This window comes from Podarcis muralis, chromosome 4 (genome assembly GCF_964188315.1).
Source record: "Podarcis muralis chromosome 4, rPodMur119.hap1.1, whole genome shotgun sequence".
Taxonomy (NCBI): Eukaryota; Metazoa; Chordata; class Lepidosauria; order Squamata; family Lacertidae; genus Podarcis; species Podarcis muralis.
In genome coordinates this window covers 2167560-2194286 of record NC_135658.1, presented here as the reverse complement: position 1 = coordinate 2194286, position 26727 = coordinate 2167560, and the positions used below count along the sequence as shown (strand labels likewise).

At 46.3% G+C, this 26727-nt stretch overlaps 3 protein-coding genes across 5 annotated transcripts in view; 1 reads left to right on the top strand and 2 right to left on the bottom strand.

Annotated features, from left to right (window-relative positions):
* The window catches only part of LOC144327613 (uncharacterized), a 257507-nt gene extending 231581 nt beyond the window's left edge, over nt 1-25926 (bottom strand). The window contains 4 exon segments of the mRNA XM_077927993.1: nt 23135-23217; nt 23871-23952; nt 24149-24656; nt 25824-25926. Of these exon segments, the coding sequence (XP_077784119.1) occupies nt 23135-23217; nt 23871-23952; nt 24149-24565 (582 nt within the window). The 5' untranslated portion in view covers nt 24566-24656; nt 25824-25926.
* Nucleotides 1-26727, top strand: part of LOC114589664 (uncharacterized) — a 999511-nt gene that overhangs the window by 48168 nt on the left and 924616 nt on the right. The window lies entirely within an intron of this gene.
* The window catches only part of LOC114595136 (uncharacterized), a 130419-nt gene continuing 111731 nt past the window's right edge, over nt 8040-26727 (bottom strand). The window contains exons 5-6 of one of the 3 annotated variants that reach the window (XM_077927909.1): nt 16558-16684; nt 8040-10916 (exon numbers count right to left, since the gene is read on the bottom strand). In XM_077927909.1, coding sequence (XP_077784035.1) covers nt 9193-10916; nt 16558-16684 — 1851 coding nt within the window. In that variant the 3' untranslated portion in view covers nt 8040-9192. Of the gene's footprint in view, nt 10917-16557; nt 16685-23134; nt 23213-26727 lie in introns of those variants that run through there. The other 2 variants (XM_077927911.1, XM_077927910.1) reach the window with 2 other exon arrangements.

The following is a 26727-nucleotide window of genomic DNA, read 5'->3' as shown; positions in this document are numbered from 1 at the left end:
TTTATGATATTACTCCAAAAGAAGTGGTGTTATAAGCCATCAAACCTCTGAAAAACACTTTTTTCCAAAAGGCTTCGACAATTTTGACCACTAATGTATATCAAACCAAGGAACATTCAACAACCCATCAGAGTCTAATAATGAATATATTGGTTAATGACAAACAACAAAGGTAATGAACATCCCCCTCCCCAATTCCCTTCAGTTCTTTTCCATTTGTTCCTGAGGCTCTAACCCATTTTTGTCTGCATTGCAGATTGTGATGAATTGGAAATCGAGAACAAGGGTGACCACAACAAAATCCTCAGAGAAGAGAAGCCAGGTAAAAATTTGGAGTGTGGAGAGAGCTGCAGTCAGAGCTTCCATTACACTTTCCAACAAAGAATTATCGTTGAAAAGAAACCCTATCAATCCATGGAATGTGGAAAGGGCTTCAGCCACAGCCACAATCTCACTTTCCATCAGAGAATTCATACAGGAGAGAAAACCTATCAGTGCGTGGAATGTGGAAAGAGCTTCAGTAAAAGCACCAATCTCACTAAGCATCAGAGAATTCATACAGGGGAGAAACCCTATCAGTGTGTGGAATGTGGAAAGAGCTTCACTGAAAGCTACAAACTCACTTCCCATCAGAGAATTCATACAGGAGAGAAACCCTATCAGTGTGTGGCATGTGGAAAGAGCTTCAGTACAAGCTCCAATCTCACTTCCCATCAGAGAATTCATACAGGAGAGAAACCCTATCAGTGTGTGGAATGTGGAAAGAGCTTCAGTAGGAGAACCGATCTCATTTCCCATCAAAGAATTCATACAGGGCAAATACTCTATCAGTGTGCAGAATGTGGAAAGAGCTTCAGTAAGAGCTCCAATCTCACTTCCCATCAAAAAATTCATACAGGGGAGAAACCCTATCAGTGCATGGAATGTGGAAAGAGCTTCAGGAGGAGCTCCGATCTCACTTCCCATCAGAGAATTCATACAGGGGAGAAACCCTACCAGTGCCTGGAATGTGGAAAGAGCTTCAGTTGGAGCACCGATCTCACATCCCATCAAAGAATCCATACAGGGGAGAAACCCTATCAGTGCCTGGAATGTGGAAAGAGCTTCAGGAAGAGCTCCAATTTCACTTCCCATCAAAGAATTCATACAGGGGAGAAACCCTATCAGTGTATGTTATGTGGAAAGAGCTTCAGTACGAGCTACAATCTCACTTCCCATCAAAGAATTCATACAGGGGAGAAACCCTATCAGTGTGCAGAATGTGGAAAGAGCTTCAGTATCAGCTCCAATCTCACTTCCCATCAAAGAATTCATTCAGAGGTCAGAAAAACTATTATACAGCTTTAGGAGTCTGTCAAATAGGCACCTTTTTAACCAGGCCTTTGGCTGATTGACATCTAATGCCCTTTTAAAATTTGGTGGGGAGTGGAGTGACAGATGTGTATTTTGTGTTTTTATGTTGTAACCGTCCTGAGACCTGTGGGTGTAGGGAATAGGCGCCAACTCTTAAAGGTCCACAGGTCCCCCCCCCCCCGAATAAAATATTTGAGGGGGCACCCCCAAGTTGATAGGCATTGCCATTGAAATGGCATGCATGCACCACATCATGTTATTTATTATGTGAGGAGAGGCTTACTAAACCCCTCCTATATTTTATTCAAGTTGGCACCCCTGGTATAGGGTGGTATAGATATTAATTAAATGCATAAATAAAATAAGAACATCTTGGTCGCCTTCATTTGCACATGTTCCAGCTTGCCAATATCCTTCTTATTATCATTTTTAAAAATTATTTGCCCATCATCTGAGGATTTCACAGTGGTTCACAACATAAACAGACAGGTTGAAAGCATGGCTTTCTCAAAAACAAGGAAAGCCAGAGAAATCTTTCTTTTCTTTTTTGGGATGGAGTTAGAAACTTTGTTAATCAGGGGACTGCTGTTGGTATTTTTGACTATGTGCCATTCTGTGCAGCTACAGACAGAGTCAATTAAGAGTTGGCCGAAGGCCAAGGATGACTGAGGGGAGTAATTCTGCCTGGAGATATGAAACCTTGGATACAGCTTTACCATTGGATGAGAACTCACACAGGCATCATGACTTATGACCTTACTGACTGGAGTGTGTGTTGTTCTGAGAGAAAAGAGTCGTTTGGAGTTTGTTAAGAGAGAGCTAGTTAAGATCTGTATCTGTTCTTGTATATAGTAATTTGTAGAGTCTGCTGTAAATAATAAACACCTCTAAGTAACCATGTTACTGGTTGCAGCATTTTGTTCCTGCTCTCCGTCAGGGTAGCGGCTGGTCCTGATCCCCCGGCAACTCACCTCCCTGTTTCACCCGAAGGTTGAGTATTTCTCCTGTGAGTACTCAGGTCTCTCCTCTCAGACCTTAGTCTCTGCAGCTTGGGAGATGTCAGTGGGTTACTAGACCGAGGGGCCACCTCAGCCTCCCCTGACCAAACTGGTAGTGGAGCAGCTGTAAGCGATGGCCCAGCTGGAGGCGACAAGGTAATCCCCGCATCTGGAGCCAGGGCAGGCTCAGGCCCCTGACTCGGCTCAGCTGGTGCTTGTTGCAGGGGAACCTGTGCAGACTGGGACTCTTCAGGATCAGGCTCCAGACTTGGTTCAGATGATGCCTGAGGCTAAGGATCGGGTGCAGAAATTCCCCCACCTCCTGCAAAAGCAGGGAGAAGGTCTGGAAGCACACAGGCTGCAGGCGGCCTGTCCGCTGCTCCCAGAGCTGGGGGGGGGGGAATCATATTTTCCCCCTTGATTTCCCCCTCTGAAAACTAGGTGCGCCCTATGGTCAGATGCGCCCTATGGAGCGAAAAATACGGTATTTTAAATCTTTTGTTGGAAGCCGCCCAGAGTGGCTGGGGAACCAGTATTATTAGCAGGTTTTTGAGGACAGGGAAAACATGTTCAGACACGGAGCGTTAAAGCTCTGCCTGGAAAGAGAGGGCCAAAATGAGTGTGGATAAGCCATTGCACTCCTGTTCTTTTGGAAACATTGGAGGCTGGCTGGTGTTGTGTGATATGCTGCTTTATTTACACCTCTATACAAGTTGAGCATAGGTGGATGAGAATCCAAGAAGAGACTCCTGGATTAGGCCAATGGCCAATCTAGTTCTCAACCTGTTCTCACAGTGTCCAGCCAGATGCCTGGGGGAAACCAGGAAGCAGAGAACGAAGAGCCCTCTCTTGTCCTGTGCTTTCCCGCAAGTGGATGCAGCTGAACTCAAAGAGATGCTCCAAGTTCCTGGCCTTTTATCTGGTTTTGACACAGAAGATCTTGAAGAGGCCCTGCTGGATTCTCTTGGTCCTTACTCCATAAATAATGGGGTTCATCATGGGTGGAAGGAGCAGGTATATATTTGCTACCAGAATGTGGACATGGGCAGCCACGTGGATGAAATTAGAAGATACTGATTTGTTAGATTTAGAAGGTTTTGATAATAGATTTGGGTGGCATGCATATTTGTGGTATGATAAGAAACGTGTACATAAAGGATTTGAAAACCACATCATAAGAAGGTCCCTGATTGAAGTGTGGGAAAGATATAAAAACTTGTTGGAACAAAAAACTCCATATTGGTTATCGCCATTGGAGGCGATGAGTGTGAAGAAAGTTAATATGACTGTAGGATGGGTGACATATGATAAGCTAATAAGTAAAAGAGAAGTTAAATGGAAAATAAGACCATTTGAAGAAGTTAAGGAATATGTTAATGATTGGTTGAATTTTTTTCAAATAAATGAAATGTTTAAAAAAGATTTGAATCAAAGGGGTTTTGCTGACAAAGTATCAAAATTTCAGATAGAAATATTGAATAATGATTTTAAAATTCTAGCAAAAATGTATAAGATATTGTTAGAATGGTGTACTAAGGATGAAGAAGTAAAATCAGTTATGATTGACTGGGCCAAAGACTTAGGGCATAATATACAAATGGAAGACTGGGGAAAATTATGGAAAGAAGGTTTAAGATTTACTGCATATACAACCATAAAAGAAAATGTGATGAAAATGATGTATCGATGGTATGTAACACCGGTAAAGTTAGCAAAAATGTACAAGACAAGTAACAAATGTTGGAAATGTAAAGAAAAAGAGGGTACATTTTATATGTGGTGGGAATGTAAGAAAGTAAAAAGCTTTTGGGAAATGATTTATAATGAATTGAAGAAAATGTTGAAATATACATTTGTTGGCAGAAGGGACATTCTTTCACCTCTGGTGGACCTGCCCAAAAGTGAAGGCCTTCTGGGAAACGATTTATAATGAACTGAAAAAGGTATTTAGATATACCTTCCCTAAGAAACCGGAGGCCTTCCTTCTGGGCATGGTGGACCGGAAGGTGTCAAAGAAGGATAGAACTTTGTTTATGTATGCAACCACAGCAGCAAGAATTCTCATCGCAAAGCACTGGAAGACACAAGATTTACCCACACTGGAGGACTGGCAGACGCAGTTGATGGACTATATGGAATTAGCTGAAATGACTGGCAGAATCCGAGATCTGAGCGAGGAAACAATAGAGGAGGACTGGAAAAAAATTAAAGACTATTTGCAAAAATACTATAAGTTGTTTGAATGCTAAGACTGTGCACGATTAGGAAATGTTATGCTTCTGCAATTTGATTAGGTAAATGTTAAAGTAAGTCATAACAAAAAAAGAGGAGACAATTTGAAACAAACATATTGTGTTTATTTTGAAGGGAGTTGAAGTTGAATTACAATTTTTTGAATTTGGAAACATAATAATTGAAAGCTACACTAAGTTGCGAAATAAGGTAACAAATTGCTGACACCGATATTGCATTGCAGGGAACGCAGGGTCTGGAAGATGTGAGGAGGTCCAACTGACAGTGATAAATTATGGAAAGATGATTTGACACGTATATACTCTTTTTTCTTTTCTTTTATTATTTTCCTTTATTTTTATAATCTGTTTCTTGTCTATAACTCTTGTATGTTTCTGAATTTATGAACCTATGGAAAGAAACGCAATAAAAAATATTTATAAAAAAAAATATATATATACATTTGTTAAGAAACCAGAAGCATTTTTACTAGGTATTACAGGTAATGAGATAAATAAGAAAGAAAAGAAGTTATTTTTATATGCAGTAACTGCAGCAAGAATATTGATGGCCCAGAAATGGAAATAAGAGGAGCTACATACGTTAGAAGAGTGGAGAACAAACATGATAGACTATGCAGAATTGGACAGAATGACAGGAAGGATCCGAAACCGACAAGACCAAAGATTTACAGAAGATTGGGGAAAATTTATTGAATATTTGCAAAAATTAAGTGACAATCAGATTACGTTTGTAAGTTTTAATGAAGCATTGTGGTGGGAAATAAGTGTTAAATTGGGATGAAGTTTACAGTAATAATGTAAATAACAAAATAGAAATGTGTTTAAAGTTAAATTATGAAGGATTTGCAGACAAGTTAAGTCAAAAAAAGAGAAATAAGATGCAACTAAGATGTATGGAGAGTATAATTTTGTTTTGTATTTGAATATATATATATATATATATATATATGCTTTCGTAGATTTTCACGGGTACAGGAATGCAGGTTTTGGTGTCCTCGGGTATCTTCCCGTGTAAAAGTTGGGGTGTCTAGGCGACGTTTCGACGAGGTCTCACTCGTCATCTTCAGGCTGGTGCTTTCGGCTTCTTGTTACTGGAACAGAGCAGGATCTCAGTGTTTGAGTTCCTATAAATACTGTTGAGGAGGTATGGTGTATTGCCTCCAATGTTCTGGGCAGAGAGGAAGTTCCCAGGCTAGTGTGCCTTTTCTTCTTTTGTTCCTTAATTGCTTGAGGGATATCTTGAGTGATTTCTTGAGTGATATCCTGAGTTCAGGATATCACTCAAGAAATCACTCAAGATATCCCTCAAGCAATTAAGGAACAAAAGAAGAAAAGGCACACTAGCCTGGGAACTTCCTCTCTGCCCAGAACATTGGAGGCAATACACCATACCTCCTCAACAGTATTTATAGGAACTCAAACACTGAGATCCTGCTCTGTTCCAGTAACAAGAAGCCGAAAGCACCAGCCTGAAGATGACGAGTGAGACCTCGTCGAAACGTCGCCTAGACACCCCAACTTTTACACGGGAAGATACCCGAGGACACCAAAACCTCCATATATATATATATATATATATATATATATATATATATATATATATATATTTGCTTTCGTAGATTTTCACGGGTACAGGAATGCAGGTTTTGGTGTCCTCGGGTATCTTCCCGTGTAAAAGTTGGGGTGTCTAGGCGACGTTTCGACGAGGTCTCACTCGTCATCTTCAGGCTGGTGCTTTCGGCTTCTTGTTACTGGAACAGAGCAGGATCTCAGTGTTTGAGTTCCTATAAATACTGTAGAGGAGGTATGGTGTATAGCCTCCAATGTTCTGGGCAGAGAGGAAGTTCCCAGGCTAGTGTGCCTTTTCTTCTTTTGTTCCTTAATTGCTTGAGGGATATCTTGAGTGATTTCTTGAGTGATATCCTGAGTACCACTTAGGTGGGTCATTAGGTGTGGATTAGTTATATATATACAGTTATATATATATATATATATACAGAGAGCCTGGCTCCCTCATTCATGCAGTCAAGCAGGGAGAGGGGAGAGCTTTGGGTCATTATTAACATGGATGGGAACTTATTCTCATAATGTTTAATTGGTTTGGTGAAATTAGAAGCCACAAGATGTGGCAAGGACAACAGGCTTGCCAGTTTTGAACGGGGGTCATGTCTCTTCACAGAGGAGGAGGAGGAGGAGAGTATCTCTGGTTATAATCAGACCTAGCTGTCTAGAGCTTCCAGCTAGAGAAGAAGTCTAGCATGGAAGGCACCTGCGAGAGGACAGGCCACAGGAGTGGGCTGTTGCTGGTGGGCTTCCTGGAGACATCTGCTTGGCCTTGGCTCTGGGTGGAAGCCCATTCTACGGCTATGCCATATCCCTTGCTATATCCAATGCTCCAGCCCAAAGGAAAGAGAAGCATTGCCAGCTGTTCAAGGGCTGCTCTGCCTCATCTTCTTAGGACAGCCCTGCCCTTCCTGGAGAGGGAGGAGACCCCTAGGAGGGACCTCCAAGTCTCAAGGGGTCCCAGAAGAGGAGCAGAACCTGAGGGAGGTGGTGGAGTCTTCCTTGGAGTCAGAGAGACCCGCCAGGAAGGGGGAGAAGGCCGTTGGTGTTGGGCAGCTGGAGAGATGCAAGATGGAGCCAGGCAGAGGTGTAGTGGTTGGAGGGCTGGACTAGGAGGACCTGGGAGAGCAGGGTTCGAATCCCCACACAGTCATGAAGCTCACTGGTAGACCTTGGGCCAGCCTAGCCTACTTGGCAGGGCTGCTGTGAATATAAAAATTGGTGGCAGGGAGAACCATGAAGGCCACCTTGAGTTCCTGGGAGGAAAGTGGGCTAGGAATGTCCTAATAAAAGTAGGGAAGAAATGGGAAAGGCAGGGGAAGATTGTGGAGGAGCTGAGCTCTCTGGAGAAGACTGACCGGATCTTCAGTATCTATCATTGATAGGTGTTCTGTGGTGTTATGCAGCCATCACTTGTGAAATATAACGTCCAGCACACCAGTTGCGCCTCAGCTCTGCTCCGGACGTGTTGTGATCAGTGGTGTGTGCTCTGTGTGAAGGAATCTCAGGCTTGCAGAAAAACACTCAGCATGCAGCTTCTTCCTAATCTATGAAGCTTTATTTACAGCGGCATAATAAATCAGCAGTCCGGGAGCAGACATTGCTGTTTCTCCTTTGGCAGCAAAAACGAAAGTAACTCATCTCACATAACAAAGCATAGAACCCCATATGTGACACCCCCCCAGGGACAGGACATCACTCCATGAGCTATTAACCCTGTAAGCTCTGGTTCTCCTAACATGTTCATCATGAAGCCCATTCAAAATGATGAATCTGGCTTTGCTGTTCTTTCTAAGCTCTTATCTTGGCTAAATCACCCTCACTTGTGCCTGTAGGCTGAGGGCTTCTTACTGAATGCAAGCAAACAAACTTAATTAATTAATTACCTTTCTACCTGATTTGGAGTTTAGAATATGTATTTGGGAGCATTCTAGTGCAGTCTCCTTATAAATATGAATATATATAAAAATATGAAGAGGTGACAATATATGTTTGTCATCAGGCAATACAACATGCACAAACATAAATAATAAATCCTCTCCTGCCTTCCTGAACATTCCCACACTGACTGTGCTGGAGAACACAACCATCCTCTTCGCCATCAAGACAGAGCCCAGTCTCCACCAGCCCATGGACCTTTTCCTCTCCATGCTGGCCACAAAGGACCTGGTCCTCAGCACCTCCACCTTGCCCAAGATACTGGTCATCCCCGTTTGGTGTTGTCTGCAGATGTGATGAGCATCCCCTCAGTTCCTTCATCCAAGTCATTTATAAAGACGTTGAACAACAACAGACCTGGGACAGAACCCTGCAGCACCCATCTTGTCACTTTCCCCCAGGATGATGAGGAACCATGAAGGAGTCCTCTTTGGGTTTGGTCAGTCAAATCCACCTAACAGTTTCCTCATTCAGCCCACATTTTACCAGCTTCCTTGCAAAAATATCACGGGGGACTTCGTCAAAAGCCTTACTGAAATCCAGATGCACTATTTCCACAGCAGTGCCCTGATCAATGAATTTTGTAACTCCATCCAAAAAAAGGGGGAGGAGAGATTTCTCTGGCTTGACTTGTTTTTGAGAAAGCCATGCTTTCATCCTGTATGTTTATATTGTGACATCCTCAGATGAAGGACACATCAATTTTAAAAATGATAATAAATAAGGATATGAACAAACTGTAACATGTGCAAAGGAAGGCAATTCATGTATTTATTTAATTTGTATACCACCCCACCCAGTGGTGCCAACTTGAATAAAATATTGGTGGGAGCCAGGTAAGGCCCGTCTTGACAATCACATGATGCATGCACCCAATTGGAAGGGACATGCCTATCAACTGGGGGGGTGGCCCCTCAAATATCTTATTGGGGGGCAAAGACCCCTCAGCCTCTAAGAGTTGGCTCCTATTCTCTACACCCACAGGTCTCAGGACGGTTGCAACATAAAAAACAAAATATAAAAATACAAAATCCACATCTGTAACCCCCCTCCCCACCACATTTTAAAAGGGAATTAGATGTTAATCAGCCAAAGGCCTCGTTAAACAGATATGTTTTCGCCTGGCACCTAAAGCTATATGATGGTTTTTTTCCAAACTTTGTATGAATTCTTTGATGGGAAGTGAGTTGGGAGCCCTGACTGAAGCTCTTTCCACATTCAATGCACTGATAGGGTTTCTCCCCTGTATGAATTCTCTGATGGAATGTGAGTTTGCTGCTCCGACTGAAGCTTTTTCCACATTCCACACACTGATAGGGTGTCTCCACTGTATGAATTCTCTGATGGGAAGTGAGAGAGGAGCTCGTACTGAAGGTCTTTCCACATTCCACACACTGATAGGCTTTCTCCCCTGTATGAGTTCTTTGATGGAATGTGAGTTTGTTGCTCTGACTGAAGCTCTTTCCACATTCCACACACTGATAGGGTTTCTCCCCTGTATGAATTCTCTGATGCCTAGTGAGATCGTAGCTCTTCCTGAAGCTCTTTCCACATTCCACACATTGATAGGGTTTCTCCCCTGTATGAATTCTTTGATGGGAAGTGAGATTGGAGCTCTTCCTGAAGCTCCTTCCACATTCTCCGCACTGATAGGGCTTCTCCCCTGTATGAATTCTCTGATGGGAAGTGAGACCAGAGCTCATACTGAATCTCTTTCCACATTCCATACACTGATAAGGTTTCTCCCCTGTATGAATTCTTTGATGGGAAGTGAGAGAGGAGCTCGTACTGAATCTCTTTCCACATTCCATACACTGATAAGGTTTCTCCCCTGTATGAATTCTCTGATGGGAAACGAGACTGTAGCTTTGACTGAAACTCTTTCCACATTCCACACACTGATAGGGTTTCTCCCCTGTATGAATTATCTGATGGAATGTGAGTTTGCTGCTCTGACTGAAGCTTTTTCCACATTCCACACACTTATAGGGTGTCTCCCCTGTATGAATTCTTTGATGAGAAGTGAGATGGCCACTATGACTGAAGCTCTTTCCACATTCCACACACTGATAGGGTTTCTCCCCTGTATGAATTCTGTAATGGGAAGTGAGATCAGAGCTCGTACTGAAGCTCTTTCCACATTCCATACACTGATAAGGTTTCTCCCCTGTATGAATTCTCTGATGCCTAGTGAGACCATAGCTCTTCCTGAAGCTCTTTCCACATTCCACACACTGATAGGGTTTCTCCCCTGTATGAATTCTTTGATGGGAAGTGAGATGGCTACTCTGACTAAAGCTCCTTCCACATTCTCCACACTGATAGGGCTTTTCCCCTGTATGAGTTCTCTGATGGGAAGTGAGAGAGGAGCTCATACTGAAACCCTTTCCACATTCCATACACTGATAAGGTTTCTCCACTGTGTGAATTGTCTGATGGGAAATGAGACTGTAGTTTTGACTGAAATTCTTTCCACATTCCACACACTGATAGGGTTTCTCCTCTGTATGAGTTCTCTGATGGAATGTGAGTTTGCTGCTCCGACTGAAGCTCTTTCCACATTCCACACACTTATAGGGCTTCTCCCCTGTATGAATTCTCTGATGGGAAGTGAGAGAGGAGCTCATACTGAAACTCTTTCCACATTCCATGCACTGATAGTGTTTCTTTCCAATGAGAGTTTGCTGATGGGAACTGGAATGGGAGCTCTGACTGGATCTCTTTCCACATTCCAAATTTTTACGTGCCTTCTCCACTCTGCAGATTGTTTTGTGGTCACCTTTGTTCTTGATTTCTAATTCATTACAATCTGCAATGGAGACAAAAGGGGATTAGAGCCTCAGGAACAAATGGAGATGAACTGAAGGGAGTTGGGTGTATGATCATTTGTTGTTTGTCATTTACCAATATATTTATTATTAGATTTTTATGGATTATTGAATGTTGCTTTGTTTGATATACAGTAGTGGCCCAAATTGTGGAAGCCTTTTGGAAAAAAAGTGTATTTCAGAGGTTTGTTGGCTCAAAAAACCACTCATTTTGGAGTTAATTCATAAAATTGTATATCAATGGAAAGATAATTTAATCAAGAACGTAGTGCAACAAAATTTGTTCACTTCGCTGTATTCTATGAAAAGTTTTAGCCAAATAATAATTTTCATTGGTTTTTGCAGTTACTTTAAACATAACATTCAACTTATATATAATATAGAAAGCATTTGGCTACAACAGCCTGAAATTTTACTCTTCCTCAACTAATGGTTTCCCCACTTATCCTATATTTCATTTTGGGATTATAATTATTACCTTTAAATCCTAATCATAAACCAACGATTTGTAAATTATACATTGCAATAATTGATAAAATCCACCTTACAAAACTTCTTGTAACTCTACTTGTGAAGTTAGTTATTGTAACTCTGGGTCTCCCCCAGAGAAGTGAGACAACTCTGGCAGAAATTATTTCATATTTATTGCTCAAACTCATTAATCACTGCGGAGCTCAATCTTCTGCGTCTTCCCCCAAGTTTGATGTTGAGTCTGAGCTCCACCCCTTCCTTCAACGACAAGCCCCCACGGTCTCTTCCGCTCTTTTTCGCACTTCTCATGAACTTTCATAGCTCGACGAGATTTGGCAGAGATCATTTCCTTTCACTTTGTGTCTGTTTCACTCTCAGTGCTCTGCAACTTTCTTCTCTGCGTTCTGTCCCCCTCCTCTGTGTGTACAAAGGTTGAATTCCTGGGGCTAATTGCTTCCTCCCCTTCTCAGGAATTCTCACTGTTTTTCCACTGTTCTAGTCTCTGTCTTGTCTGTCAAAGAATCCTGTTCTCTGACATCACCCCCTCCTCTAAGCCCCCTTCCTCCTCCTCTTTGGCCTTGCTGCCTGCCACAGAGGACTCTCTCGGTTCTGGTTCCCACCCTGTATCACTCTCCTCAGCTTTTTAGCTAAGATCATTTTCCTCCCTCCACCCTCTAGGCTTGGGCTTGTGGGGGGGGTACCTACAGTGGAACTGCCTCTGCAATTCTTGGGTGTGTAAATCCTGGCTCTGTACCGAAGAGTTTTCCTGAGGTCCATAACCTTTCCATGACACTAAATACTGCAACTTTCTTCTACACAGCCTTGACTTTATAATCTGTTGGATCACAAATTCCTCCTGATCTTCTACCATAATGGCGGGAGGGGGTGCCTGCCTAGGTTCCTGGTAGTGGTGTGCAGGTACATACAGTGACAGGAGAGCCCTATGGAAAACAGGATATATCTTCATCGAGGCTGGGAGTATAAGTTTGAACGACACTGGGTTTATCTGTTCTACCACTTCAAAGGGCCCAAACCGCCTTGCCTCCAACTTCCTGCACCTCCCTTTCATTGGCAAGTCCTTTGTTGACAACCACACCTTATCCCCCACTTTGATCTCCTCCCCTGTTGTCTACACCCGTCCACATCTTTTCTGTATGATGCCTCAGCCCCGTCCAGTTTTTCCTTCAGTAGTTCTTGTAAAGCCTGCATCTCCCCCACAAACTGCTCTGCTGCTGGCACTGACAAGGTGCTCCATGGATCTGGAAATGCTCTGGGATGTTTTCCATAGTTGGCTAAAAACAGTGTTTGTTGGATCAACGCATGCACTGCATTGTTATATACACTTCCACTTCCAAAAGCTGCATCAGCTTCCTCCAAAATTGTGAGGTAAATTGTGTCCCTCTGTCCGAAATCACTCGGAATGGCAACCCGTGCAGCTTGAACACGTGGTCGACAAACATCTGTGCAGTTTCCTGTGCTGATGGCAGCTTAGGACATGGCACAAAGTGTGCCATTTTCATGAACAAGTCCACCACAAACCAGACCACTGTCTGTTTCCTGGAGGCTGGCAAGTCCGTGATAAAGTCCATCGTAATTACCTCCCATGGTCCTTATGGAGTCAGAAGTGGCTGCAGCAGCCCACCCGGCACTACCCGTGGCATTTTTGCTCACTGGCAAGTGTTACATGCCTTAACATACTCCTTAGCCTCTTCTCTCATTCTGGGCCACCAAAACCGTCTGCTTAGCTGATCTACGGTCTTGTACTATCCAAAGTGGCCCACTGTTGGGTTGTTGTGACACTGCCGCATGACTTGCACCTGCAAGTTACCTTCTGGTATGTAGAGCGCCTCTCCCTTGAACAAGAGACCTTCCCTTTCAATGAATCCTTCAGTATTGTTCTCACCGCTCTGTATCGCTGTCAGTTTCTGCTGTGCAAATTCATCTCCTTCTATTTGTTGCTTAAACTCATCTACTCCGACAACAGGCGCCACCACCAGTTGCTACTGTTTTGGCTTCAGAATGTGTTTCAATCTTGTTTCTGTTCTCTCCATGTACTCAGGTTTCCCAGACAAGGCGTCCGCCCTGTGATTCTGATGCCCTGGCACATATTGTATGTGGAAGTTGAAATGAGCAAAAAACTGCGCCCATCGGATTTGTCTCTGGTTTAGTTGTGTCACGGTCTGCCAGTATTCTAAGTTCTTGTGGTCTGTGCGCACCTCCACTTGGTGTTGTGCTCCTTCTAGGAAGTGCCTCCATGTCCCTAAGGCTTCCTTTATAGCTAGCAGTTCTCTCTCCCAAATGGTGTAGTTCTGTTCCGAGGTGTTCAGCTTCCGAGAGTGGAATGTGCCCGCCCTCAGGTTGCCATGGCTATCTTCCTGAAGCAGCACTGCTCCTACCGCCCTTTCAGAAGCATCCGACTCCAGCACCATCAGTTGATAATGATCTGCATGGTACAGATACTCCTGCTGCAAACATCTCATTGAGCTTCTTGAACGCACGCTGTACCTCCTCCATCCAGACAAATGGCTTCTTACCTCTCAAACAGTCCATGAGGGGCGTGGTGAGTTGCGAGTAGTTGGGCACAAACTTCTGGTAATAGTTAGCGAAGCCCAAGTGCCTCTGCAAGTCCTTCTTTGTCTTGGGCTTCTGCCACTCTAACACCGTCTTCACCTTCGCAGGGTCCATTTACACCCCATCAGGAGACACTTGATACCCCCAAAACTCCACTTCTCTCCTGTGGAACTGGCATTTCTCCAACTTGGCGTAGAGCCTGTGTGCCCTCAGCCATCACAACACCTCCTTCACGTGTTGCACATGTGCTTTAAGGCTCTCCGAGAAAATTAAGAGGTCATTGAGGTACAATAAGACCCATTTGTTTAAGAGGTCTGCCTACACATGATTGATGAAGGCCTGGAAGGTGGCCATACCTGATTGCAAACCAAACGGCATGACTAAATACTCGAAAGTCCCATATCTGGTATTGAATGCAGTCTTCCACTCATCGCCTTATCTCACCCATATCAAATTGTAGGCCCCCTCAAGTCCCCTCAACAATATATTGTTGAAGAGGTATAAGGAAACTCAGTCACTACAAAATCAGACTGGTAAAGGCAGGAAAAGGTGCACAACAGCAAGTGACGATTGAAGAATGGAGAGACTGTGCCTATGTGACAGAAGAAAATCATCTGGGTGTCTACAAGATGACATGGCACAATGTAATGTGAAGTTGAGTGCAAGGACTGGTCAAAATGTTAGATTTCTAAGGGAAAAGCCACTGTTATCTCTCAAGCCAAGATTGAAAAGATTAAACTGGGCTAAAACCCATGTTAACTGGACAGTGGAACAATGGGACAGTGTTATTAGGAGCAATGAGACCAAAATCTCCTCGCTTGGTAGTGATGGCATGAAATATGCAAGGAGAAGAATCAGAGAAGATTTACATCCTACATGCATTACATTGACTTTGAAACACCCAGATAGTGTTATGATCTGGGGTTGTATGACAGCAAAAGGAGTGGGCAGAATTTGCGTCAATAATGGGAATGTAAATGCTTTAAAAACATAAATGAAATAGGTAAAGTAAGGTAAAGGTACCCCTGCCCATACGGGCCAGTCTTGACAGACTCTAGGGTTGTGCGCCCATCTCACTCAAGAGGCCGAGGGCCAGCACTGTCCGGAGACACTTCCGGGTCATGTGGCCAGCGTGACATCGCTGCTCTGGCGAGCCAGAGCCGCACACGGAAACGCCGTTTACCTTCCCGCTAGTAAGCGGTCCCTATTTATCTACTTGCACTTGGAGGTGCTTTCGAACTGCTAGGTTGGCAGGCGCTGGGACCGAGCAACGGGAGCGCACTCCGCCGCGGGGATTCGAACCGCCAACCTTTCGATCAGCAAGCCCTAGGCGCTGAGGCTTTTACCCACAGCGCCACCCGCGTCCCCATAAATGAAATACTTGAGCCCAAACGGAAGTGTTCCATATATGATCTTTTCCCAGATAGTTAAACGTTTATATATATTTCTATAAATAATTATTTATTTATTTTCTACTTCAACAGGATTCCGCTCCATGTCATGTTGCTGCTGTGTGCAAAAGGTGCTTTCAAGATAAAGATATTTCACTGCTGGAATGGCCTGGGAATAGCCCAAACTTTAACCCAATCAGAAATCTATGGAGCCGACTAAAGAAACTTGTTAGTCAGAAGCAACCCAGCAATAAAGTCCAATTAACAGAGGCAATAATTTAATCTTGGTTTCACTTTATTAGAGCTGCAGAACTAAAAAACTTGGTTCACTCCATGGGAAGGCATTGTAAGTCCGTAAGTAAAGCTAAAGGTTACCAAACTAAGTATTATTTGACATAGTGAGAATTTTTGTATATCTCCTTTTTTCTATGTATTTCACTTTTCTTCTTTCTGACTGCTGTTCTAATAAATAATCCTTTATAAATGTTATTGCATTACATTCTTCATTTTATTATCTTTCCATTGATGTATAACATTATGGTATTATTCCCCCCAAAAGTGGTGTTATAAGCCATTAAATCTTTTCCCAAAAGGTTTCTACAATTTTGGCCACTAGTGTAAGTTGTTCATTTTAAAGTTAATGTACATTTTATATCGGATCAGATTGTTATTATTAATGTTTCATATATATGTGTGTGTGTGTTGAAAGATAGGCAGGATATAAATAAAAATTATTACTATTATTATTATTATTACTATTATTATCACTGCTAGTACTACCTGAGATTCAATCAGCCTGGCTCTGCTCTGGGATGGATTTTGTTTGGCCCAGTCATGGCATCCCCTCCATCTTCAGTGTCAGGCGTCTCTTTGGTCAACCCAAGACTGACAGCAGCAAAAACAAAAACAGAAAACCTGACAGAAGCTACTTATCTTTCCTAACAACTCTGAAGCTGACATTTAAGATGCCTGGGCAGTTCAGACCAGCCCAACTGTGGTAGAAAAAGGCAGAACTGGAGGAAGATGGTTCACAGAAAAGAACTGTAATTTACTGCTTCTAGTGGGGGGTGTAAGGTTCCCAGGTGTTGGAGGGGGCGCTGTTGAGCTCTGTGAAAATATTTGAGGTTTGTCAAATAGAGGTATTTTTTGATTTTCCAGGCAGATAGGACGATCCCACAGGGAGCCTTACCAAGAGAGGCCACGATCCCACGATTCTCCTCCATGACGTCCTTATGCAGAGCTCTCTGGTCAGAATCCAGCAACTCCCACTCCTCGTCTGTGAAACAAACAGCGACATCTTCAAAGCACACTGGGCCCTGAAAGAAAAAGGGAAATGTCCTCCTCTGAGACAGCAGAAATATGATCTGCTACACAATGCTCTGTTATTTCCTTCCTCTTAATTGCTGTGTTGTTTCAATAGGATTCCTTTGCTGCATTTTAATTCTGGATGCTTATTTTGACATTTTAATTGAATTATTTCATTTATTATGGGTATTCGTCTTTGTGCAAATAGTTGGTACTCCACCTTGTGGTTTTCAAGTCATTCTGCCTACGCAAGCATTCCAGTTTGCCAGATGGAAGGATCCACTTTCCCCTCTCCTCGTGAGTTGTTCTGGGGAGGTTCCCTCCCAATGCCCTACAGCCAAATTCCAGGGGTTCATGGGGGCATGGAGAGCGGGAGGAGTGGGGGGCAGGCCCCATTTTGCAGCAGATAGGGCTAGCTAGGTGAATCCTGGCCACTATTTGTTATCGTCTGTCCACTGCTTAGAAGCCTATTTCAGCACTCATTGATGAATACAGAAATAAAACAAGCCTAGTTTGGATGGCCATCTGTCTTGGATTATCTAGCTGAGACTCCTGCAATGCAGGCGGTGGGACTTGATGACCCTTTGGGTCCCTTTCAACTCTAGGATTCCATGAAAACTGCAACTAAAGATGTATCGTACTGGCAATATTCAGAAGGCTGGTGTCACAGAGTTATCTGGGCAGGAAATCCCACAGTTCACAGCTGGAGGTAACTCTTTCTTAGCAAGAACACGATATTCACAGACTTGGCTGAATTTCAGGCCTCATGAGAAGAGGAGCTCATTCCCTGAGGGTCTGTCAGGTTGCATTGTCAATTAATGGACTAGTCTAGGTGGAAGTTTCTTTAGTGTGGAGGTATATGAAAGGTGAGATTATATAGTGCAAAGTTTGTTTAAGTGCTCTTGTAAAGGGGTGCTCTGTTGAGTATTTTGTTAGAGAGGTAGTAGTAGTAGTAGTAGTAGTAGTAGTAGTAGTAATAATAATAATAATAATAATAATAATAATAATAATAATAATAATAATAATTTATTGTTTATACGCTGCCCATCTGGCTGAGTTTCCCCAGCCACTCTGTGCGCCTTCCAACAAAATATTAAAATACAATAGTGCGGCAAACATTAAAAGCGTCCCTAAACAGGGCTGCCTTCAGACGTCTTCTAAAAGTCTGGTAGTTGTTTATTTCATTGAGAACTGGTGAGAGGGTGTTCCACTGCATGGCTGCCACTACCAAGAAGGCCCTCTGCCTGGTTCCCTGCAACTTGACGCCTTGCAGCAAGGGAACCACAAGAAGATCCTTGGTGCTGGACCCCAGTGTCTGGGTGGAATGATGGGGGTGGAGACGCTCCTTCAGGTATACTGGACCGAGGCTGTTTAGGTTTGCTATAAAGCAGGGGTGCCCAAACTTTTTTCAAAGAAGGCCAGATTTGATGTAGTAAACATGTGTGAGGGCTGACCAAAGTTGCTGACCTTTTTTTCGGATTGAAATTGTTGGGCTTTAGGTACCCAAAATGGACATTGGACCTGCCTGCTATAAAGTGTGGCTTTCAGGCCTTGGTTTATATAATTGAGTGGAGTTTATATATTATAGATAAGATGATTGCTATGATTCTGTTGCTGTTGCTGCTTGCGTGAGTGTTGGGAGGACCGCTCCCTCTTCTGCCAACTCCCTCCGGCCTAGGGGGCGGAGCCTGCACTCATCGCCACAGCTTGAGGGCCTCCATCAAGGCCTCCGGGACACGGCTGCTGTTGCTGCTTGCATGAGTGTTGGGAGGACCGCTCCCTCTTCTGCCAACTCCATCCGGCCTAGGGGGCGGGGCCTGCACTACCACTACAGTTTAGAGGCCTGAGCAGCTACCGACCGGCAGGAATGGACAAAATGGTTTTAAATGTTTTAATTGATTTTAATTTGCAGCACCTTAAATGGTGGTTGTTGTTTTTTATAATATTATATTATTTTATTATTTTATTTTTGCTTGGGGAGGGATAAGCATTTAGTCAGCGCTATTGTTTCTTGTTTTGTTTTGTTCTGTTTTGTATTATTATTATTATTATTATTCTGTTAAATTATTATATAATTTGTATTTTGCTTTTTAAGGGGAGGGGTCAGGGCTGCCTGGGAGTGGGTCCCAGCAAACAAAATGGCTGGGGCATGTTCCACAGGGGGGGATGCACTGGGACAACCGATCATGGGTAGGAGGAGGAGTTACGCTAAGACCAGACCATGTCATTACCGAGGAGGCAGGTTTAGTCGTTGTCTGAGGACTATCCCTGCCTCCAGGTCTGGTCCTGACCGGAAGGATACTGGAATCAGCAAGGGAAACCCACATGACCTGAAAGTGTTGCTGTGCAATGCCAGGTCAATGATGAATAAAACCACTGCCATCCACGACCTGATTGTGGATGGAGGATTTGACCTGGCATGTGTGACAGAGACCTGGTTGGATGAAGCAGATGGGCCTGTCCTTGCCGCTGCTTGCCCACCAGGTTTCTCTTACGCACAGCAACCCAGGTCATGTGGGCGGGGAGGGGGGGTTGCAGTGATTTTTAGGAAGTCATTAGTTTGCACCAGGCGTCCTATTGGGAAGACCCAGTTCTCTGAGTGCATGTTCTGGAAGTTGGGCAATAGGGGCAGTACAGGATTCCTACTGGTGTACCGACCTCCCCGCTGCACCAAGGATTCCCTGCCCGAGCTGCTTCAGGTCGTGGCGGATATGCTCCTGGAGACACCTAGCTTGGTTGTCCTGGGGGATTTTAACATCCATGCCGACACGACCTTACAAGGGGCCGCTCGGGACTTCGTGGAAAGCATGGCCTCCATGGGGCTGTCCCTGAATAAGTTGGGCCCAACTCATAGTCATGGACATGCCTTAGATCTGGTATTCACCTCTAGTGACGTGGGTGATCTGACACTAAGTAAAAGTGAAACTAAAGAAGTGCCATGGTCAGATCACTTCCTGGTGCAACTGGACTTCTCCGCGACCCTTCCCCTCTGCAGGGAGGTGGGACCGATTCGGATGGTCAGCCCCCGCCACTTAATGGATCCAATTGGCTTCCAGAGAGTGGTAGGGGATGCTTTATCCCAAGCTGATGGCCTTTCAGCTGATTCCCTGGTGGCACGCTGGAATGCGGAGTTAACCAGGGCTATTGACTGTCTGGCTCCGAAGCGCCCTCTCCGATTGCATGGAGCCCGGACAGCCCCGTGGTTTTCCCCGGAGCTGAGGGTGATGAAACAATCGTTGAGACGGCTAGAGCGCCGGTGGCGGAAAACTCATTCTGAATCAGACCGGACACGGGTTAGAGCTCAATGTCGAGCCTACCAAGTGGCAATGGCGACGGTGAAGAGGGCCTTCTTCGCCGCCTCCATTGCATCTGCAGAAAACAGCAGCAGGAGACTTTTTCAGGTGGTTCGCAATCTATCGGAACCACCTGTACCACCGGGGCCTGGTAGGGACCCCAAGATCTCCTGCAATGCTTTTGCAAAGTTTTTTGCAGATAAAATCGCTCAGATTCAGAAGGAGGTAGACTCCACCGTGGGAGCAGGGCCAGGGCGGGAGAGTGCTAGAGTTCTGTCTGGTCCTGTTATATGGGATCAATTCCAGTCTGTTACCTCCGAGGATGTGGACAGGCTGCTTGGAAAAGTGAAACCGACCACCTGTCTCCTTGATCCTTGCCCATCCTGGCTGATAAAAGCGAGCCGGGAAGGGCTGGGCGATGGGCTCCGCGGGGTGGTGAATGCTTCCCTCTGTGAGGGAGCCTTCCCAGACCCGCTGAAAGAGGCGGTTATTAAACCGCTTCTTAAAAAAACATCTTTAGACCCGGCCAATTTGGCCAACTATCGCCCAGTCTCAAATCTGCCATTCTTGGGCAAGGTGATTGAGCGGGTGGTTGCTGAACAACTCCAAGCACGCCTGGAGGAAACGGACCATTTGGATCCCTTCCAATCGGGATTCAGGTCTCACCATGGGACTGAAACTGCCTTGGTCGCGCTGGTTGATGATCTCCGGCGGGCTAGGGACAAAGGTGAGAGCTGTTTCCTAGTTCTGCTGGATCTCTCAGCGGCCTTTGACACCATCGACCATAACATCCTTCTGGACCGTCTAGAGGGGCTGGGAGCTGGGGGCACTGTCATACAGTGGTTCCGCTCCTTCCTCCTGGGCCGTGTCCAGAAAGTGGTGGTGGGAGATGAGTGTTCAGACCCCTGGGCTCTCACTTGTGGGGTGCCTCAGGGTTCTGTCCTCTCCCCCATGCTTTTTAATATCTATATGAAGCCGCTGGGGGAGATCATCAGGGGGCTTGGACTGGGTGTTCATCAGTATGCAGATGACACCCAGCTCTACCTCTCCTTTAAATCAGAACCAGTGAAGGCGGTGAAGGTCCTGTGTGAGTGCCTGGAGGCGGTTGGAGGATGGATGGCGGCTAACAGACTGAGGTTGAATCCTGACAAGACAGAAGTACTGTTTTTGGGGGACAGGGAGCGGGTTGGTGTGGGGGATTCCCTGGTCTTGAATGGGGTAACTGTGCCCCTAAAGGACCAGGTGCGTAGCCTGGGAGTCATTTTGGACTCACAGCTGTCCATGGAGGCGCAGGTTAACTCTGTGTCCAGGGCAGCTGTCTACCAGCTCCACCTGGTACGCAGGCTAAGACCCTACCTGCCCGCGAACTGTCTCGCCAGAGTGGTGCATGCTCTAGTTATCTCACGCTTGGACTACTGCAACGCGCTCTACGTGGGGCTACCTTTGAAGGTGACCCGGAAACTGCAATTAATCCAGAACGCGGCAGCTAGACTGGTGACTGGGAGTGGCCGCCAGGACCATATAACACCGGTTCCGAGAGACCTGCATTGGCTCCCAGTACGTTTCCGAGCACGATTCAAAGTGTTGGTGCTGACCTTTAAAGCCCTAAACGGCCTCGGTCCTGTATACCTGAAGGAGCGTCTCCACCCCCATCATTCAGCCCGGACACTGAGATCCAGCGCCGAGGGCCTTCTGGCGGTTCCCTCATTGCGAGAAGTGAGGCTACAGGGAACCAGACAGAGGGCCTTCTCGGTAGTGGCGCCCGCCCTGTGGAACGCCCTCCCATTAGATGTCAAAGAGATAAATAATTACCTGATATTCAGAAGACATCTTAAGGCAGCCCTGTTCAGGGAAGTTTTTAATATGTAATGCTGTACTGTTTTTAACACTGATTGGGAGCCGCCCAGAGTGGCTGGGGAAACTCAGCCAGATGGGCGGGGTATAAATAAATTATTATTATTATTATTATTATTATTATTATTATTATTATTATGATAAGTTAAAATAAAATAAGATGAGATGATGATAAGATAAGATAAGGTTTATAAGATAGCTGTTTTAAAATAAATGGAGAGGTTGTCGGTTTGCTTTTCTTAGAACAGAAAGTATTGATCTGATATGTAGAGCTCTTTCCTCTTCTAATTAATTCAAGAGGGCTCTGGAAGAAACAAGCAGAAAGTTCCTGGTGTTTGGGTTATTACTTCGGAGAAAGTGAGTACAGTTGGTTTAAACTGGTTCTGTTATCTCTTTCTCTCAAGGTCATGCTGACTATAATAAGAGGCCAGAAGGAGCCTGGGGTTCACTTTCTCTTTCTGTCTCGGTTCTTTCTGATGTTCTGTACACAGTATGCTTAGTGTTAAGGTTTAGACTTATTATAAGTTATGGTAAGAATCTATGTTAAGTCTGCTGCAACTGGATTTCTTATGGGCAGTGCCAATCCTGAATGTATTGGATTTGTGACCGTTATGCTCATTAGCATTCAGTAGCAGTAAAGCTCTGATGAATGAAATACAATTGTCTCTGGTCTATTTTTTGGGAATCCTGTAACATGTTTAAATTTTACTCTGCTAACTATATATTGGAGTTCTGCTCTGGATCAATATTGAGTAGAATTCCATGTCAGGGTCTTCCTCCACAAAAGCAGTTGCCAAGAGTGAAGGCCCCCAACTCCCCACAGCTTTCCAAGCCCCCTCCTCTCTGGGGTTTCTGGCAAGTGATTGAACAGTGCGCCAATGTGCAGCCTGCCTTTGCTCCTCCATTGTCAGACGTCTCCTGGCTCTGAGAGACAAACAGGGAGGGTGGCTTCTAGCAGAAGGAGAGGGAGCCATCGTGGCTCCTCCTTCTCCTGACTCACCTCTGCCTCTTGACCTTCCTCTCCTACTCGCCTCCTTCCTCTTCTGCCTCTGATTCTGCACTGCATTCTGCCACAGAGTCTCCCAGCCCACTAAGCCCTGTTACCATTCCAGCTTCTGACACCTCCTCTTCCCAGGCTTCTCCCTCTTGCCCCTCTGACCACTCATCCTTCCTCCACCTTCACTCCTTGGGCTCTGAGCCATCTTCCCTTCCTGGTTCCCCGGCTGCTTCCTCCCACCATTCCTCTGTGCCCAACCAGTCCATGACATTGTTCCACCCCTCGGTCTCTGTCCCCACAAGGCAGCTTCCTCTGACCTGATCTGGTTCCACAGCTGCTGCTTCCCTTCTGCCCCCATGGAAAGATGGATCAGGAGGTCTTGCCGGCATCCTTCTGTCACCTGCAAGAGAGAAAAGGTAATCAGGATGCCAGGAGTGCCTGCTTCTCTCACAGGTGAAGCAGGGCATCTCTAACTACAGGTGGGCCTTTCAGAAAGCCTTTCCTGCTGAGTGCATTAGGAACTTTGTGCCCATTTCATATGTTAGGTAAAGGTAAAGGGACCCCTGACCATTAGGTCCAGTCGTGGCCGACTCTGGGGTTGCGGCGCTCATCTCGCTTTATTGGCCGAGGGAGCCGGTGTACAGCTTCCAGATCATGTGGCCAGCATGACTAAGCCGCTTCTGGCAAACCAGAGCAGCGCACGGAAACGCCGTTCACTTTCCCGCTGGAGCGGTACCTATTTATCTACTTGCACTTTGACGTGCTTTCGAACTGCTAGGTTGGCAGGAGCAGAGACCGAGCAACAGGAGCTCAACCCGTCGCAGGGATTTGAACCACCGACCTTCTGATCAGCAAGTCCTAGGCTCTGTGGTTTAACGCACAGCGCCACCTGCGTCCCAAATTGCATATGTTAATTGTGCAAAAATACATCTCCCCTCCTCTGGACCCCTGTTCCCAACTGTCTCCCCCCAAAACAAGATGAAAAGAACCCTCAGACAAGTTGGAAAACCAACAGAATGAGACCAAAAGGAGAAAAACCACCTTCCTCCTTACCCAGTGGCCTCTCTCTGGTGTCCAATGGAGGCCTCTCTGCCTCACAGGAATCCAGGTCCATTTCTGCAAAATGATCCTTTCCCTGAGAAAGAAACAAGGATTCAAAACAGAGAATGGGGGGAAATACTAGAAAGAGAATGACAAGGACTTGAAGGGTGTGAAATCTTATTCCATGGATGCCTTCCCAGAAAAAGGATGGGCCAACAGTAGAGCATTATGGGATGTTCTCCGTCCTGCTTGGAGCCCCTTGGGAGTATCCAGAGGAAAGTCTCTCTCACCTGCTTTCTCTCTGCCTGCTCTCTCTCCTCTGCCTGACTCAGGAGGAAACCTTCGGCCAGGGCCACCGCCTGGGAACTGGTCTCCGCTCCGCATTCCCTCACCCAGCTCTCCATCTCTGGTGGAAGGACAGCCAGGAACTGCTCCAAGATCACCAGGTCCAGCATCTCAGCTTTCGTGTGCCTTTCCGGCTTCAGCCACTGGTGGCAAAGGTGGTAGAGTCGGCTGCAAACCTCTCGGGGTCCTTTGGCCTCCTGGCAGCAGAGCTGCCTCAACTGCTGGCTCTGCACCTCTAAGCAGTGGGTGTCCTCCTCACCCAGGATCTTGTGCACAGAGTTTTCCCAGAATCCCCCACTGCTCCCAATTTGGTTGGCATGGCCTCTTCTTGCTTCAGGGCGATCTGAGTCTCGCTCATCCATCTGTGCTCTCAGGAAGCCTTTGAGAGATCGGAAGGAACACTTTGGTCTTCTGCCAGGTTCTGTCCGTATTAATGTGAAGCTGTACCAAAACCTACAAAGCAAATACATTGTTCTGTTACAGAATCTGTAGGGGGGGGGGGGGTTGAATGGTTCCCTGAGCAAGCATGGATTGCTGGGAACCAGGGCTGGACTGCACCGCATACCAGACCATGAGCTATCTTTTTTTAAAAGAAAGAGGAGGAAGAGGAGATGAAATAAGTCTCTAGCCTTCTAGCAATGCAGAATGTGGAGGCAACTGAAGGGATTTCTGGGAGAAGAATCAGGCTGGTTGCTCCTGCCTTCCAGTCAATGCATGAAGTCAGAACTGACTGACAAGGGAGTCATTTGTATATTTTTTGAAAAATGGATTCTTCACTCTAGTGGGGGTCCTCACCCGGGGGTCCTCAGGAGTTGCTCCCCCCCCTCCACTCCCCTGCTCCTGTCTCTTTTTCTTGCACTTGGACTCTCTGCCCCTCTCAAGACAGACTCCTGGGGTGGGGTCCCTTTTCCTTTGCTCTGAGGGCCAGGTATGTATCTGGCCAATCCCCTGAGGGCCATGTGGATGGGGCCAAAGACATCTCCTTTGAAATTTAGGTGGGTAATTTAGTATTAGTATTCTAATAGATAGCTTAACACACACACAGCCATTGAGGCCAAGGTCCCTGGAGGCTCAGGGAGTAGCAGCGCCCATTTCCGGCATCCCTTTGGGAGAGAGAGGATGTGGTCCTGGGATGCCCTGCTCTGGGTGCGAGGGGATTGCTGCAGTGGCCTCCGTGGGGAGCTGCCCTGGGAGACACTGGGAAACTGGTCCCCAATGCAGCAGCCAGACTCTGGGCTGGGATCCCTCTCTTCATTCCTGGCCTTTCTTTCCCACCTTTTTTTTGGGGGGGGGGGGGCTAGTCCACCTCCTCACCCAACTTTGGAAAACCATTTGCACCTTTTCCCTCTGTTGTGCAGTGATGCTGAGAGACGTCACAGAGAGTCAAAGTCCCAGGGACTCCTTTGTTTAAAGAAGAAGGTGGAATCCAAAATGAGTCCCATGAGTTTGGCATCCTATGATCTGCAGGAAGGAGAGCGTGGCAGACCTGGCCCCTCCCTGGCAGGACCCTCTTCTCCCTGACTTGCCCCCCCCTGCAGGAGCAGATCAGACCCCCCCAGGCCCCCTCCCCTGCTGCAGTCCTGGGACCCCCACCAGATCCCAGAGAGAGAGGAGACTCACCAGATCCCAGGAGGGGAGAGCGAGGCAGCCCTTGCAGGAGAGACACAAAGCAACACCCCCCCCCCCTTTATTGCAGGAAAGGACTGGGGAGGGAGGGGCCTTGGCTCTGGAGGACCTGGCCCCCCCTTGCTTCCTGTCCTCTCTAGGAAGGCAGCTCAGTTCCCTTTAACCCTTGCCAAGCCGAGTCGCCCCAGCTCAGCCCTCTCTCGCCTTTCTGAACCTCAGCTCTTTATTATTTTTAATGGCTCTAAGGGGGCAGCTTCCCCTGGCTCCGCCTATGGCAAGGGATGCTTTGGGGGGGCCTTTGGCTCTTGGCTGGGCTCTGAGCATCTCCCTCGGTCTCTTTTTTGGGGGGCCTTTGGCTCTTGGCTGGGCTCTGAGCATCTCCCTCGGTCCCTTTGGGGGGGCCTTTGGCTCTTTGCTGGGCTCTGAGCATCTCCCTCGGTCCCTTTGGGGGGGCCTTTGGCTCTTTGCTGGGCTCTGAGCATCTCCCTCGGTCCCTTTGGGGGGGGCCTTTGGCTCTTGGCTGGGCTCTGAGCATCTCCCTCAGTCCCTTTGGGGGGGGCCTTTGGCTCTTGGCTGGGCTCTGAGCATCTCCCTCGGTCCCTTTGGGGGGGCCTTTGGCTCTTTGCTGGGCTCTGAGCATCTCCCTCGGTCCCTTTGGGGGGGCCTTTGGCTCTTGGCTGGGCTCTGAGCATCTCCCTCGGTCCCTTTGGGGGGGGGACTTTGGCTCTTGGCTGGGCTCTGAGCATCTCCCTCGGTCCCTTTGGGGGGGGGCTTTGGCTCTTGGCTGGGCTCTGAGCATCTCCCTCGGTCCCTTTTTGGGGGGGGCCTTTGGCTCTTGGCTGGGCTCTGAGCATCTCCCTCGGTCCCTTTTTTTTGGGGGGGGCCTTTGGCTCTTGGC